Source organism: Otolemur garnettii, unplaced genomic scaffold (assembly GCF_000181295.1).
Source record: "Otolemur garnettii isolate 467f Iridium unplaced genomic scaffold, OtoGar3 scaffold00001, whole genome shotgun sequence".
In the NCBI taxonomy this organism is placed as follows: Eukaryota; Metazoa; Chordata; class Mammalia; order Primates; family Galagidae; genus Otolemur; species Otolemur garnettii.
In genome coordinates, this window is record NW_003852396.1 from 28,167,259 (window position 1) to 28,183,864 (window position 16,606).

The 16,606-nt window shown below is 40.6% G+C and overlaps 2 protein-coding genes and 1 pseudogene across 2 annotated transcripts in view; 1 reads left to right on the plus strand and 2 right to left on the minus strand.

Annotated features, from left to right (window-relative positions):
• PPME1 (protein phosphatase methylesterase 1) overlaps positions 1–6,407 on the minus strand; it is a 57,458-nt gene extending 51,051 nt beyond the window's left edge. The window contains exon 1 of the mRNA XM_003780907.3: positions 5,952–6,407. Within this exon, the coding sequence (XP_003780955.1) occupies positions 5,952–6,052 (101 nt within the window). The 5' untranslated portion in view covers positions 6,053–6,407. The remainder of the gene's footprint in view (positions 1–5,951) is intronic.
• A 42-nt stretch (positions 6,408–6,449) lies between these two features.
• The window catches only part of C2CD3 (C2 calcium dependent domain containing 3), a 142,218-nt gene continuing 132,061 nt past the window's right edge, over positions 6,450–16,606 (plus strand). Inside the window, exons 1-3 of the mRNA XM_003780906.3 lie at positions 6,450–6,731; positions 10,272–10,541; positions 14,974–15,131. Of these exons, the coding sequence (XP_003780954.1) occupies positions 6,677–6,731; positions 10,272–10,541; positions 14,974–15,131 (483 nt within the window). The 5' untranslated portion in view covers positions 6,450–6,676. The remainder of the gene's footprint in view (positions 6,732–10,271; positions 10,542–14,973; positions 15,132–16,606) is intronic.
• Positions 9,469–9,854, minus strand: LOC100961986 (annotated as a pseudogene).

A 16,606-nucleotide genomic window follows, 5' to 3' on the forward strand; every position in this document is an offset into this window, starting at 1 on the left:
CCTCCCAAGTAGCTGGGACCACAGGCGCCCACCACAACGCCTGGCTATTTTTTGGTTGCAGCCATCATTGTTGTTTGGTGGGCCCGGGCTGGATTCGAACCCACCACCTTAGGTGATGTGGCTGGTGCCTTAGCCACCTGAGCCACAGGTGCTGAGCCACACACAAAAAATTTTCTTAACATTACCAAAGATAAGTATGACATAACAGTGAAAAAAATACAGTACCTAGTAATGCACAAAAATTGACAAGCAGAAATAACAAGTGTTCCAGGTACTCAAAAAACATAACTTAGGTCAATACTTGGGAGCTGAAATATTTTTCCTTCAAAAGAAATCCATATAAAAAGAGGTACATGTACTATACTTCCTCAAGGGACACTCATCATAAAAAGTATTTATTCTAAATTAATTTATGGCTGGGCATGGTGGCTCATGCCTGTAATCTTAAGTGCTTACTTGGGAGACTGAAGCAAAAGGATCACTTGAGTCCAAGAGTTTGAGATTGCTGTGAGCTATTACACCATGGCACTTCTACCAAGGGTGACCAAGTGAGACTGTGTCTCAAAAAAGATGGAGAAGCTACTTTTACCATCTATTAAAACATAATAACGAAACCTCTAATTAAATGTGTAATAGTGGCACATGAATAAAAAAAAAAATGGGAAAAGAGATTCCATAAAAAGACCCAAAACTATTTTGAAATACAGTACATGGTAACGTTGCCATTTTGATCAGTAAGGAAAAGGACTATTCCTTTATTGGAGTGAAATTCATAGAGCAGGAAAAGGATTTTTTAATTAATGACATTATAACATGGACTAGCCTGTGGATAAAATTTAATGTGTTCATTACTTTGCATACAAGATAAACTTCAAATAGATGTCAAAAAGAAATATACACACTGGAAAAACAAACATGGATTCCTTTATAAACTGAAAAAGGAAAAGCTTTTCAGTGACTCAAAATTCTGAAGACATACATGCTAAGCTGAAGAGAAAATGATTGCTAATGGGTAAGGAGTTTCTTTATAGGATGATAAAAATATTCTGGAATTAGTGGTGACAATTATACAATCTGGTGAATATACTAAATACCACTTGTACATTTTAAAAAGATGACTTCTATGGTATATGAATTATAACAATTTTTAAAATTTTAATTAAAAAAACCCCAACCTGAAATATTGGGATTTGATTCTTTTAGTAACTCCATCTGTGACCTTGAACAAATCACTTTACTTTGCCTTTTATTTCTCCATCTGTGTGAACAGCTCACTAAAGCCTGTCTTAAGAGACCTGATATCCATAATAAATTTAAGAAGATGGATGAAAGACGATCTAATCAGATATGAATAAACATATTCCTTGAGAAGAAAAAAGCTGACATTATAAGAAATTGAAAGAAGCACTTCTACTTCATAAAGCATGAATCTTTCTCACCGTTCTCAATATAAAATAATCTACTAGTTATCATACCTTAAGAGCTTACGTGTCAGGAACTGTTAAGTGCTTTTCATGTACTATCTTATTCTCACAGCACTCTGAGGAAAGCAGAGGTTATCTCAAAAAAAATTTTTTTTTGAGACAGAATCTTATAATGTTGTCCTCAGTAGAGTGCCATGGTGTCATAGCTCACAGCAACTTCAAACTCGTGGGCTCAAGAGATTCTTCTGCCTCAGCCTCCCAAGTAGCTGGGACTACAGGCACCTGCCACAAGGCTCAGCTTTTTTTTTATTGTAGTTGTCATTGCTGTTTTAGCAGGCCCTGGCCAGGTTCAAACCCAGCCCAGGTATATGTGGCTGGCGCCCTAACTACTCAGCTATGGGCAACAAGCCAAGGTATTTTCATTGTAGAGACAAGAAAATAAACTATGAGAGGTTAAATGACCTGACCAATGTAAATAAATACTCAAGCTCGGCTTCAAACTCTGATTTATACTTCAAGCAACAAACACTTTGATCCAAAGTATAACAGAAATGAGAATGGACTAAAAATATAAAGTCCTAGGTTTGAATGTTTCTGCCATTTAAGGATTACTTGATTTTAGGCAAATCAATGAACATTGGAGTTTTCTCATTTATCAAAAGAAAATATTAACCCCTGTCCTAGTTTACCTCATGGAACATAAAAAAAGGCACTAATATAAACACATCAGTTAAAGCACTGTAATACAGGGCACAGTTATGTGCACCTTTAGTTCCAGGTACTTTAGAGGCTGAGGTGGGAGGATCACTTGAGCCCAGGAGTTCCAGGCTATAGTGTGTGATGATCATGACTGTGAATAGCCACTGCACTCCAGCCTGTAAAATACACTGAGACTCTGTCTCTTAGAAATAAAAAGTAGTATGATTGATAAACCAAAAACATCTTGAGCCTCTCCAATGGCAAAGGTAGGTCCTAAAGCAGTGATTTTCAAATGATACTACTCTCAAACACACCAGGGATACAAAGCAAGTAGGATTCCAAATCCACTTTAACCAGAGTATCTCCAAAAGCTTTAATAAAAAAGCTCAAAACCACTATGTTTTTGGCATCACCTACCAACAATACAACAATATTAGATTTCAGGCCTTACCCAAAAGAAAATATTGGTATACTGAAAGGGAATGGATTCTAAAGACTAAACCTAGATTGAATTCTTGTTCTGTCATAGTTAAATGATTTTTAATCTCTGAGTCTGAATTTACCTTTATATTCAGGGAAATATAAACCTACCTTGCAGGTTTGTGGGCACATTAAATAACTACTACTACTACAATGCCTGGTACATAGTACTTACTTTTTTATGTAGGCAGTGTACAGAAAAAAAAAACCTGTAATCATGGCTCACTGCAGCCTAAAACTTCTAGACTCAAGCAACCCTCTGGCTTCAACCTCCTGAGTAGTGGACTACAGGCTAATTTTTTTTTTTTTTTTTTGAGACAGAGCCTCAAGCTGTCCCCCTGGGTAGAGTGCCATGGCATTACAGCTCACAGCAACCTCCAACTCCTGGGCTCAATTGAGTCTCTTGCCTCCGCCTCCCAAGTAGCTGGGACCACAAGCGCCCACCACAACACCCGGCTACTTTTTGGTTGCAGCCGTCATTGTTGTTTGGCGGGTCCGGGCTGGGGATTCGAACCCACCACCTTAGGTGTACGTGGCTGGTGCCTTAGCCGGTTGAGCTATAGGCGCCGAGCCCTACAGGCTAATTTTTTTTTTTACAATTTTGAAGACATGGGGGTCTCACTGCTGTCGCTTAGGCTAGTCATTTTTCGTTTGTTTGTTTTGAGACAGAGTCTCATTTTGTCTCTTTGGGGTAGAGTGCTGAGGTGTCATAGCTCACAGCAATCTCAAACTCTTGGATTCAAGCGATTCTCTTGTTTCCGCCTCCTGAGTAGTTGGGACTACAGATACCAATCACAATGCCTGCCTAGTTTTCCTATTTTTTTAAAACTTTATTCAAATTAATATGAAGGTAAGTTCCATTTGTAGAAGAGCTCTTCACCCAGGGGTATTATGTACCCTCACAATGCACACATTAGGGGAGATCCTGCTTTATGCCCTCCCTCCTTCTGCTATGCGTCCTCTCCCTCCCGCTTCCCCCTACCCCAGAACTGGACCATACTAGTGTTTTTTTATTCTTAGGAACATGTAATTATTTATATATTGATTTCATATTAGTATGGAGTATATTGGCTATTCATCTTTCCATTCTTGTGACACTTTACTAAGAAGAATGTATTTCAACTCTATCCAGGTAACTGTAAAAGATGTAAAGTCTCTATCTTTTTTAATGGCTGCATAATATTCCATGGTACATGTACCATAGTTTGTTGATCCATTCATGGGTTGATAGGCACTTATGTTGCTTCCACAACTTGGCAATTATGAACTGAGCCGCAACAGTTTTCTATAAAGATGAGGGTCTTGCTTTTGCTCAGGCTGTTCTTGAACTCCTGAACTCAGGGGATCCATCTGCCTCAGCCTCCCAAAGTGCTAGGATTACAGGCATGAACCACTGCGCCCTGCCTCATAGTACTTACTTTAGCGGCTCACATCTGTAATCCTAGCACTCCAGGAGACCAAAGAGGGAGGATCCCTTGAGTTCAGGAGTTTAAGACCAGCCTGAGCAAGAGGAAGAGCTGGTCTCTGCTAAAAATTAGCAAGGTGTTGTGGTGGGTGCCTGTCATCCCAGCTACTTGGGAGGCTGAGGCAGGAGGATGACTTAAACCCAGTAGTTGGAGGTTGCTGTGAGCTTAGCTGATGCCACAGCACTCTAGCCTGGCACCTCAATTGGTGAGGTGAGACTCTGTCTCCAAAAACTAAATAAGTAAAAATAAAAATGTAATTGCTATTACTGCATTATCCAGCAATACTTTGGAACTAAAAAGTCAAATTTGAAAAACTGAACTATGGAAACTCAAAAAAAATCCCCACGAACTCTGAATATACAAACACACCTAAGTAAGATTTAGTGAAATTGAAGTCAAGAGATCATGAAAATTAGTTGAAAGAGTAAGTCTCATGAGAGACCAGTAAAGAGACAGTTCCAACTTGAGAGTAAAACATAGATAAGGGAATAGAAGAGATAGAAAAGGAAGAGGAAGAAAGAAAGAAGTATGAAAAAAGCAAAGGACAGCAGGAGAAAGAAAAGATGCTTTGAAATTGGTGAGGTGAAACTTCATAAAACAGAACTGAGAAAAAGGACTAAATCCTAGAGCATTTGCAAAGGAATAAGATACACACCAGAGGCCAGGTTACACCTCTAATCCTGGCACTCTGGAAGGCCAAGACAGGTGGATTACTTGAGCTCATGGGTTTGAGACCAGTCTGAGCAAACTCGAGACCCCCATCTCTACTAAAAATAGAAAACTGAGGCAAGAGGATCGCTTGAGCCCAAGAGCTGGAGGTTGCTGTGAGCTATGACGCCACAGTACTCTACCAAGGGCGACAGCTTGAGACTGTCTCAAAAAAAAAAAAGAAAAAAAAAGATACATGCCACAAATTAAGTACTTCCACAAGCCATTCAACGACCTGAAATTCCAAAGCCTACCTCTTCAACGTAGCTCTCCTCCCTTTCCAGTAAACTGCTTTCCCCCACAAACATTTTAAATGGCTACTCCCAAAGCTTCACTAATTTTTAGCCTTACATTATTAGTACACAGCTTTCCTCCCACATATCTTCCCAGCCAAAGTGACCAAACCTTCCTGTTTATGCCAAACCCTATCTCTAGTCATTTGCCCATCCTCACTCTCTAAACCCCTAAGCCCTCTCCCTCCTCACTCTTTCCCTTATTCCCCCCAGGTTCTCAGCTCATTCCTCTTACCCTTAACAATCCTCCAGACTGTGTTCTCCACCTTTCCTTCTGGGTATCCCTCAAGCTTTCTCAGTTCTTCCTTCACTCCTTCAGTCTTTTTCTTTCATCTCTAGGAACTTTCTCTAGAACCTTCTGCTCCCTAGTTCTCTTTCCTATCAACCCTGCCTCAGCTATTGTACTCACCTCAACTTTTCTAATACTTGGCTCTCACAGTCTCCTCATTTCTCCCAAATCTTTCCTTAATTATTCCCCCAATTCCTCCCAACTTTTCTTTCAGTCATTTCCCCCACGTTCCTCAACCCTCCCTGGCAGATACCCTCCCTACACCTTTGTCACCCTTGTACTTCCTCTCCCCAAACCTTCTGCATCCCCTCTCCCAGAGATGACTCCCACATCCCTTATATTAGTTTCTCAGCTTCCCCAATCTTTGCCTCATCCCCTTCTCCCTTTAACAATGTTATTTGTCCTGTAATTTCCATTGACTTGGCGCCTCCTCATCCCCAAATCCGCCGTCTACTACATCTAAGCATCCCCAGGCCTCCGTCAACGTTTTCTCCAATCACAGCCCCTTCCCATGTCACTCCAAACGTCCCGGGAAACCATTTTCCAGTAGCAGAGGCCTGGCCTCCAGAGAGAAGGGGTACAGGTCACGTACCCCATTCGCATCTTGGCTCCGCTCTGACTGCCCCCGCTGCCGGGAAGAGGAGGGCGAGAAGGCAGGCGACCGAGGTGCATGCTCTTTTCGAGGGCCGACATCAAGGGTAGGCCGCACGTAACCAAATAGTAGCCTAAGCTTCGTTCCACGCTAAGCGCGGCCCAACAGGTCACAGCTCGCTCCCTAACAGACGTCCGATCGCCTTTGGACTGCACCCAGCTACCGGCAGCACCGCCTACCGCCCACCGGCTTCGTAAACTCCACCCTCTCGCCTCAGCGCTTCCACCGGAAGTGCGCAACACCTCTGCCACAAAGGAAGCCGGGTAACGGAGTCCGCGAACCCCGCAGACTCCCACCGGAGAATCCGACGACCCTCGCCAGAAAGAGGGGTGCTCCTAAAGGCAATGCACCTTGGGCAATGAAGTCCTCAAAAGCCGTATCCCTTTGCGCTTGCGCAGCTGCCGGTGCCCGCGTTCAACCCCGCAGAGGTAGTGTAGCAAAGCATCTTGGGTGTTGTAGTTTATTGGCGGGAAAGAGTCTTGGCGCCTTCACTTCGTATTGCTTCCCAGAGACTGTTAGAGGAGGAACAGCTTTTCCTGCCTCCCCAGGCTGCCCAGCGGCGCCGGTTGCCGAGGAACGCAGGCGCTGAGGGAAGGGATGGCGGGAGGATATGGCTCAGGTGCTGTTACTGGAGTCCAGTTGGTGAAGAACGGTTCTGACTCGTCATGAAACAGCGAAAAGGCCAGGGGCCTGGGGGCGGCCGAGGGCGCAAGAAGAGAGGTAACTTGAGCGATCAGGAAAGCGTAGTAGGTGCAAAGGGGAGCGGGATGTAAGGAATTTTAGGGAGACCCCCAACCGGCCAGTAAAAAAAGAAAAAAAGGGACGGAAAAGGGAAATAACCAGGAAAGTTAAGAGGACGGGCGGTTGGCCCCCCAAAATTGAAACAAATTAGGGGTTGGAGTAGGGAACACAAAGGGAGGTGGGTTAGGGCTAGGACAGCTGTAGAGGAGAATAAAAAATAATAAGAGTATTTTTAATAACAGCGTTAAACGAGTGTGTTTGTGTAGCTTGTCCGAGGTCCGCAGGGGGCATGAAGAAACTTAAATTGGAGAAGGGATTACCGTAATGAGCCTGATGGGCAAAAATCATATTTTACACTGTATTGAATCCCCAAGAACTACCACAAAGCAAAACATTAGTTGAATGAATGAAGCATGAAGAGCTATTAGCAGGAGTTGGAAAAGGCAGTTGTGGAGTATAGAGGGGGGAGAGTGGGTAATGACAGGGGTGTAATAGGATTAGAGTTGGAGTAAGGGCATGAGGATCTTCTGAAGGACCTGAGATGATGAAAGGGTGTGTAGTAGCAACAGGACCTCATCAGGTTGGTTGCTCAAAGAGAATGAAGCTCTCCCAAAGAGTAGGGAATATTAGCTGCAGTGAGAACAGTCACCCTAGGAAGCCAAGGAAGTTCAGGAAACTGAAAATTGAATCTTTACGAGGCTGTCGCCAAGAAAAAAAAAAAAAGGACTTTGAGTGACTTTGCCTTTTTATGTTATGGGCATTCTCGTGAGGAAAGAGGTATTGGGAACAGTGTAGTACATTAGGCCATTGGGTTGAGGACTGAAGCTACAGTTTGGGAATGGATCTTATCCAAGCTATTTAAAGATTAATAAGGCATTTTTGAGGAAGTGACTTTCCTGCCAGGAATGATGGGAGGATCTGAAAGTGAAGCATAAAGAGTTCAGTACTTGTGCTCCCTGTGTCAAGCCAGTCAAGCATATGTGGTTGATAGGGACAAAGTCAAAGTAGAAATAATGTAACATAATAAAATAAGAAAGAATGTACTTCTTGCTATATCATGTGCCTATGCAGTGATACTCATGTAGTGAACTGTGTATAATTTTTATGTTGAAACCATCCATAAAGATTATGAAGGGTCTTTTCTCAACTATAGAGAGCAGAAAGGGTGTTTGCCTTAGAAGTCCAAAGAATTAGTTGTATAGATTCCTGATCTGAGAGATTTAAGGAACTTTTCTTCTTGTGAGGCATGACAAGTTCCCGTAGAGGAGTAGAAACACGTATGTACTCTAGGTATGGTTTCTTAAATTTTCTTACCAGTGTCTTGGTGAAAAGGTACTGTAAATGGAAGACAATCGGGGTCATTACAGAAAATTTTATAGAAAGTCATGATTAATTGCTTTGTTTACGTTTTTTGAGACAGTCTCACTATGTCACCCTTGGTAGAGTACTGTGGCATCACAGCTTACAGCAACCTCCAGCTGTTGAGCTTAAGTGATTCTCCTGCCTCAGCCTCCCAAGTCGCTGGGACTACAGGCACCTGCCACAACGCCCGGCTATTTTTTTGGTTGTAGTTGTCATTGTTGTTTGGCAGGCCCCGGGCTGAGTTCAAACCTGTCAGCTCCCGTCTATGTGACTGGCGCCCTAGCTGCTGAGCTACAGGTGCCGAGCCTTGTTTACATTTTTATCATCTTTCTGGAATGAACCATTATTAAAGATAATAAACATTACAAACCTAGCACTGTACTAAAAAATTGTAGCAGAATCTGAAGGTGAAAGTTTCTTTTTTCATTGACTCTGTGATCTTGGCAAGAAGGAAAAGACAGACAATATAAGATGCTCTTCCTTGAAATGTTGAGTTATGTGATAAAGGCTAAATTGTGTGTGAGTTGAGTGAAAGAAGTTGTTGATGTTTTATGTTTAGTGATAGTTTTAAAATAAGAGAGGTGAAGATGTCTTAAAATGGGCCATTGCGATAGTTAAAACAATAGTACTTAGAAAAATTTCAACTACTTCTGAGATTTAAAAAACCTATCTACTTGTTTCATTACATATGTATTTTTCAAATAGTATCTCAATTAAAGAAAAGTTTATATTAGCATTTTTTTTTTTGATACAGAGTCTCAAGCTGTTCCCCTGGGTAGAGTGTCATGGTGTCATAGCTCCCTCCAAGCAACCTCCCTCCATAGCAACCTCCAATTCTTGGGCTCAAGCAATCCTCTTGCCTCAGTTTTTCTACTTAAGTAGAGATGGGGTCTCTAGTTTGCTCAGGCTGGTCTTGAACTTGTGAGCTCAAGCTATCCACCCGCCTTGGCCTCCCAAAGTGCAAGGATTATAGGCATGAGCCACCTTGTCCAGCTCTATTAGCTTGTCTTAACTGGTATATTCTGTATTTAGAATAACCTGAATTAACTCTTAAATATATATTGTTGTTTTCTTTTTGTTGTTCTTTTTCCTAACCACTAGGCTATGTAGGAGAAACCCTAAGTACTAATTAGTTATCAGAGTAATACATGACCAAATAGGTTATTCTATGGTCTGACACGGTAGTTACTACTCATGTATTAGAATAGGTAGAATAAGCCTTCTTGCTAGACTAGATACTAAGGGTTATTTATTTATTTATTTTAGGAAAAAAACCACAGGGCTTTATTATTCCCATCACAAAGAGCAGGCCTTCACAGGATGAGGGAGCAAGCTGTCAGCAGGGAAGAGAACCCTATTTGCCAGCAATAAGTGGGTTCCACAGGACCACAATGATCGAGTCCCCACACAGGAACATCATGGAGATATAGCGGTCTTTGTTGACTGGCTTGGACTTCTTCTTACCCTTGCCACTTTTGGGGACCTCAGTCCACATCTCCTTCACGTTCTCCAGCACCATGTTGCAGTGCCTATCAAAGGCCTTCACTCAGCCCAGGAGTTTCTTGTTGCGGCAATTAATAAGCACTTGGGTGTTGTTCTTGACTGACTGTGTGAGCACAGACAGTGGACCAGTGTTAAATTCTTCTTCCTCTTCTGTAGCTCCTCTGGAGTCATCTCACTCTTGGGCTTGTTGAGGAGGCTCATAGTGGTGGCTGTGCTCTCAAGTCACTTCCTTCTCCATGTTGCTTCTGTCTCTCTACTAAAGGGTTTTGTTGGTTTTCATTCAAACCACGTTTCCTGTGTTTGTTTGTTTTGTGTGTGTGTGTGTGTGTGTGTGTGTGTGAGAGAGAGAGAGACAGAGTCTTATTATATCACCTTGGGTAGAGTGCTGTCGCATCACAGCTCACAGCAACCTCAGACTCTTTGGGCAGTTCTCTTGCCTCAGCCTCCCAAGTAGCTGGGACTACAGGCACTTGCCACAATGCTATTTTGTTGTGGTTGTTGTTGCAGTTGTCGTTGTTGTTTAGCAGGCCCGGGGTAGCCTCAACCCTACTCACTGAGTAGGTGTATGTGGCTGGCACCCTACTCACTAATCTTTGGGCGCCGAGCTTTTATTTATTCTACACTTTGACTTAGAGTTCTTGGATTCCTCCACAGGTTTGAGTGACATTTCTCCATCTACAAGCCTGCCGCCTTTAGTTGAAGGCCAGCTACGCTGCTTTCTAAAACTTACTATTAATAAAGTCATATGGAAGATTGCAAAGCCTCCAACTTGTGTACTTGTCCGAGTCAGATGGTGGGGAGAAACATCAGATGGCACCCTCTTTTGTCCCAGGGATGCCCTGCAGACTGAACCAAAAGCTGTGAGAACAACTACACGTTATGCTATTCGCTGTGGTCCAAAGCAGTTTACCTCTTATTTAACAGGTATGTGTTTGTTTTATCATTTCACCTGCAAACCTAATAGGAAGCAGGTGGTTATATTGTCAGCAGTAGGTGTTATTATGTACCTAGTATCTATTAGCATTGTTAATTATTGAGGTGTCAAAGAGGTTTTATAAAAGAGGTTTTATTTATACATCTATTGAATGTATACTGGGTGCTGGCAGTTGATGCATACTATAATACTTCTAATCCTTACAATAATCTTATAAGAGATCTTTTATCTGTTTTCTAAACAATGAAACAGGTTCAGAGAGATGAAATGAATACTTTCTAAGGTCTGAATTAGTATTACAGATGTTCAGAGAAGGAAAGGATCCTCATATAGGGAATCAGAAGCCAAAATGCCTTCATTTCTGTATAAGGAAAGTTTGTTTGTTTTTTCGATACAATCTCATTTTGTTGCCCGTAGTAGAGTGCCATGGCGTAATAGCCGACAGCAACCTCAAACTCTTAGGCTGAAGTGATATTCTTCAGCCACCTGAATAGCCGGGACTACAGGCATCTGCCACAATGCCCAACTATTTTTAGAAATGGGGTCTCACTTTGGCTCAGACTGGTCTCGAACTTGTGAGCTCAGTCAGGCAATCCGCCCACCTCGGCCTCCCAGATACTGGGATAACAGGCATGATCCACTGTGCCTGGCCTTAAGGAAAGTATTTTAAATGTACTGTATTATTTCTTCATTCAAGTTAAGTTTCACATAAGCAGATTTTTGGAGGGTGGGGTTATTTATTAAATCAAACCAGTTCTAATCAATAAAAATTGAGCATTTCTCATGTAAACATTATTGAGCTAAGAATATTTTGTTTGTTTTTCAGATAGAGTCTTACTCTGTCACCCTGAGTAGAGTACTCTGGCATCACAGCTTACAGCAATCTCAAACTCCTCCATTCAAGCAGTCCTCCTGCCTCAGCCTCCCAACTAGCTGGGACTAAAGGCACCTGCTGCCACACCTGGCTAGTTTTTCTATTTTTAGTAGAGATGGGGTCTCACTCTTCCTCAGGCTGGTCTTGTACTCCTGAGCTCAAGGGATCCTCCTATCTCAGCTTCCCAGAGGACTAAGATTATAGGCTTGAGCCACCATACCCAGCCTGGGCTAAGAATATTGTCCTTTAGTAATTTATATGCTCTCAAGAAAAAATTTTTGAAACATCAACATGTAAAGAATAAATGTAGTTCAGTCATTCAAAAAATATGTATTGAACATTTAGCACACGCTAGACATTGTTTTAGGCACTGTGGGGATGACAAAAATAAATGAAAAAATCAGAGTGACATCTTACTTCAAAAAAAAAGTTTAGTAATAAATAATATGTCAAAAGCAATAAGTGCTGTTAAAGGAGTACTCATAAGTAAGATGTCACTCTGATTTTTTCATTTATTTTTGTCATCCCCACAGTGCCTAAAACAATGTCAAGATTATTAATATTTCTGCTGTGCTATTCTATCTCAGGAATAGAAGGCTTATAGGATTCTGAGATAGACCTCATGGTCTCTTCTTACCTCTTTCTTCCCTTATCCTTTATTCCATAGCAGGAAATAGTGACCATGAAAATGTTTGGAGCATGGAAGGATTTGAGTAGAAACTGAGGAAATTATGATAATTCAAGGGAGCCACACCACTTGATTTTTGCCTCTTTTTAATCAGATAGGATTTGGTTAGTAGGAATATGAAAGACTGAGAGTAGTAATAGAGCTGGACAGGAGATTAATTTCACAGCAAGCGTAGCATAAAGATCACAAGTCTAAAGATCAGAAGAAGACTTTGTGTAAAGCAGTCAATAATGAAGCAGCATGATATAATGGACTTTATGATCACATAGAACTAAGTTTTAGCCTAGTTCTGTCAGTTTAAAGCTGAGTGAACTTCAGGAATATTACATGACTTCACTGAATCTGTTTTATACCCAGATGGAGCGAGAAATACCTGTATTGTAGGGTTCTTGAGAGAATCAATGACCCATGGAAGAGCCTGGCTGTTAGTAAATAGCCAATAAGGGTTGAGCCATTTTTCTTATTGTACATGTGTTCATCATTTTATAGTTTACAAAGCACTTCTGTATCTGTTAAAGCATGTCATTTTCATGATAACCCCCGCAAGTAGGTAAGACAGGAAATATGATTAAGTAATCGGCCTAAAGTTATATAACAACCATTCAGCATCTGGGAAGAAACTGTATTGTGTGTTCTTGCCGTAATTCCAATTCCTCCCACAAAAGTGATGTACATATTCTGATGCCTATTTTACATATAGTTGTGACTTACACAGAAATAGCTTGTGAATATTAGAACCAGGACATAATCATAGATCTTCTAATTGTAAGTCCTACATGCTTTTCACTATAGCATTGAACAAATGGAAAAATGAACCATTTTCTCAATTTTGGTAAGAAAATATTAAGCAATCATTCTGTCCTGAAATAATTGTAGGTTCTAAATGCATATGCATACGTTATATTTCTCCTGCTGTGAATTTTTCCTGCTCTGACCACAAAAGAATGAGGTAGGTCTAAGTGACTAGTTGAAGAATATGGTTAAGGAGTTTATTCCCATTCCTCTTAGTTCCAAGTGCTCACAGTAGCTCAGTGCTTCAGATATACCCCAGGAGTAAGCAATTAGATACTCCTGGGAGGCACAAACCAATCCTTGTATCTGTGTAAAAGCAGTCTTTTGTCTGATTCAAAACTAGAAATGTTAAGAATGAAAGGTACTGGGATTTGTTGCTTTTATGTTTCAAAGCCTGAGTTCTTGGCAAACACATTTAACAATACTCTTTTAAAGGTATTTTTCTTAAATACTTGATATGCTAAATATTTTTTTTCCTCACTGCAAGATATTTTTCCTCTCTTAACCTCTATTGTTCTTTTGATCTTGAGTTCACACTGCCCTTGCTTCCAGAATGCTATGGTAAGTGACTGGTTTATTGAAATTAAAGTAATTTTTTTTTGAGACAGAGTCTCACTTTGTGTTGCTCAGATTATAGTGCCATGGCCTTAGCCACATGCGCAGCAACTTCAAACTCCTGGGTTCAGGTGATCCTCCTGCCTTAGCCTCCCAAGTAACTGGGACTATAGGTTATGAATGACCATGCCTGGCTAATTTTTTCCATTTTTAGTAGAGACAGTGTCTCACTCTTGCTCAGGCTAGTCTTGAACTCCTGAGCTCAAGCCATCCTCCCACCTTTGGCCTCACAGGGTACTACCATGTTTCCCCCAAAATAAGACCTACCCAAAAAATAAGCCCTGGCAGGATTTCTATGCATTTGTTAAATATAAGTCCTACCCCATAATAAGACCTAGTGATGGGCATAGCCACATCATGCATTTCAGTGCAGAGCGATAAGGAAGACCGGAATACCTTTTATCTGCCACAGTTCTTTTCTCGAAGTCATTCATACTTGTGCAGGTGCGTGTGTAGTAACTGCTGTCACAGGCATCCTATTGCGCACATGCGAACAGCTAGGGGAAAACAGTTCACGCATCGCTAGTGTCAGCCCCACCAAAAAGGTCTGCTCCCCCTTTGGGGGGAGGTTAAGTTAGGTTCCAGAAGAAGATGACTTAACTGTATTTGAATAAATGTAGATTGTTGTATTATACTTAATAAAAATAAGACATCCCCTGAAAATAAGCCCTAGTGTGTCTTCTTGAGAAAAAATAAATATAAGACAGTGTCTTATTTGGGGGGAGACATGGTAAGATTATAGGTGTGAGCTACCATGCATGGCCTAAAATAATTTAGTCTCACTCTTTTGCCCTTGGTAGAGTGCTGTGGCATCATAGCTCACAGCAACCTCAAACTCTTGGGCTTAAACATTCCCTTGCCTCAGCCTCCCAAGTAGCTGGGACTACAGGCACCTGTCACAATACCCAGCTGTTTTTTGGTTGTAGTTGTTATTGTGGTTTAGCAGTCCCAGGCCAGGCACCAACCTGCTAGCCTTCTGTGTATGTGGCTGGTGCCCTACTCACTGAGCTATGGCACCAAGACACTAAAATAATTTTTTTTAATAAAAAAAATTTTCAGGCTAGGCACCCATAGCACGGTGGTTTTGGTGCCAGCCACATACACCAAGGGTGGTGGGTTCAAACCCAGCCTGGGCCAGCTAAAACAACAGTGACAGCTGCAACCAAAAAATAGCCAGGCATTGTGGCGGGCACCTATAGTCCCAGCTACTTGGGAGACTAAGGCAAGAGAATTGCTTAAGCCCAAGAGTTTGAAGTTGCTGTGAGCTGTGACGACATAGCACTCTACCAAGGGTGACATAGTGAGACTCTGTCTCAAAAAAATAAATAAATAAATAAATAAACAAACAAATAAATGAAAAAAAAATTCAGTGTATATCTTTCTGCCTACTTCCAATAAAATAAAATAAAATAAATAAAAAACATCTGAATACATTATCATTGTTTCTGATTAGATATGGCTGTTCTGGTGCTGGAAATAATCACCAAAGTTGATCATCTTCCAATTGGTAGAGCTCAGATCAGTGGACTAGCTCAGCTTTCTCCAACCCATCAAATCAATGGACTTTTTACCATTGTTTCACCAACATCTAAGAAACTTGGAGAACTCCAGGTAAAAATATATATATTTTAATTCTTTGCTGTTCAGAATAAAACTTTTAATGTAGAAGTAGTTGAATCTGTTTGTAGAATGAATAGATAACACGACTCCCATACATCATGCTGATTCTTACCTCGTGCCTTTGCTCATATTTTTACCCAGAGACCTACCTTTGTTTCCCACTTAGCCAAATCCACTTAGTGCTTTGCACCCCATCTCAAGTTCCAAGAGTGCTTCACACCTCCTACTGTATTCATTCTTTCTACCCTCTTTATTATACTCATAAAAGCATAAACTGCATAATCATTTTCAATTAAAATCCTACATAGTCTCCAAGATTGTTTATTAGTAGGCTGCTTTTAATTCCTCTTCTCTTTGGTTCCTAGATTCCCTTAGTGGTAAGCCTTTTTTTTTGTATTCTACTTTCTTTGTTTTTTCCACAGCTCCTAATATAATGCTGAGCAGTAATTGTTTGGCTGTTGTAAGTGGTGTCTTTGATGTATTCATTGATTAAGCTTACTCTTTTGGTTTTATTTTTAATTGTCACATAATAATTGTACATATTCTTAGAGTACAGGGTAATGTTTCAATACATGTATGTTAATACAGGGTATCCCAAAGGAAAAGGAAAGTAGGAAAAATTAGCAAACTCATTATATTATATTATAGTTTATAGTTTTTGCATTTATATATCTACATGTAGATAAATATTTTGTGAATGTTTTGAAAATTTTATAATGAATATTTTGTAAATACAGGTATTTTTAGCTACAATTTCCCACTTTCCCTATGTATATATGTATGTATGGCAACAGGTAGGATACCCCGTACCTTGTATAATAATCAAATCAAGGTAATTCACATAGATATCATCTTAAACATTTTTGTCATTTCTTTGTGGTGAGAACATTCAAAATCCTCTTCTGGAGATTTTGAAATATATAATTCATCATTTTAACTATATTTACCCTATTGTGCAATAGAACACCAGGTCTTATTTTTCCTATCTAACTGTAATGTAGTACCCATAGCCAGCCTCTCCCCCTTTTACTACCTTCCTCAACTTCTGTTAACACTATTCTACTCTCTATTTCTCTAGATTCCACTTATGAGTGAGATCATGCGTTATTTGTCCTTCTGTGCCTGGTTTTTCATTCACTTAACGTAATGTCCCCAGGCATCCATCCATGTAGTTGCAAATCTCAGGATTCATTTTTATGGTGAATAGCATTCCATTGTGTATATATATACCTTTTTTAACTTCTTCATTCATTGAATGATAATTTGGCTGATTCTTTATCTTGGCTGTTATGAATAGTGCTGTGATAAACAGTATTGATATCTCATTGACATACTGATTTAATTTCCTTTGGGTATAGGGTTATGCATTACTTTTTTTTTTTTCTTTTTGAGACAAAGTGTCACTATATTGCCCTTGGTAGAGTGCTGTGGCATCATAGCTCACAGCAACCTCAAACTCTTAGGCT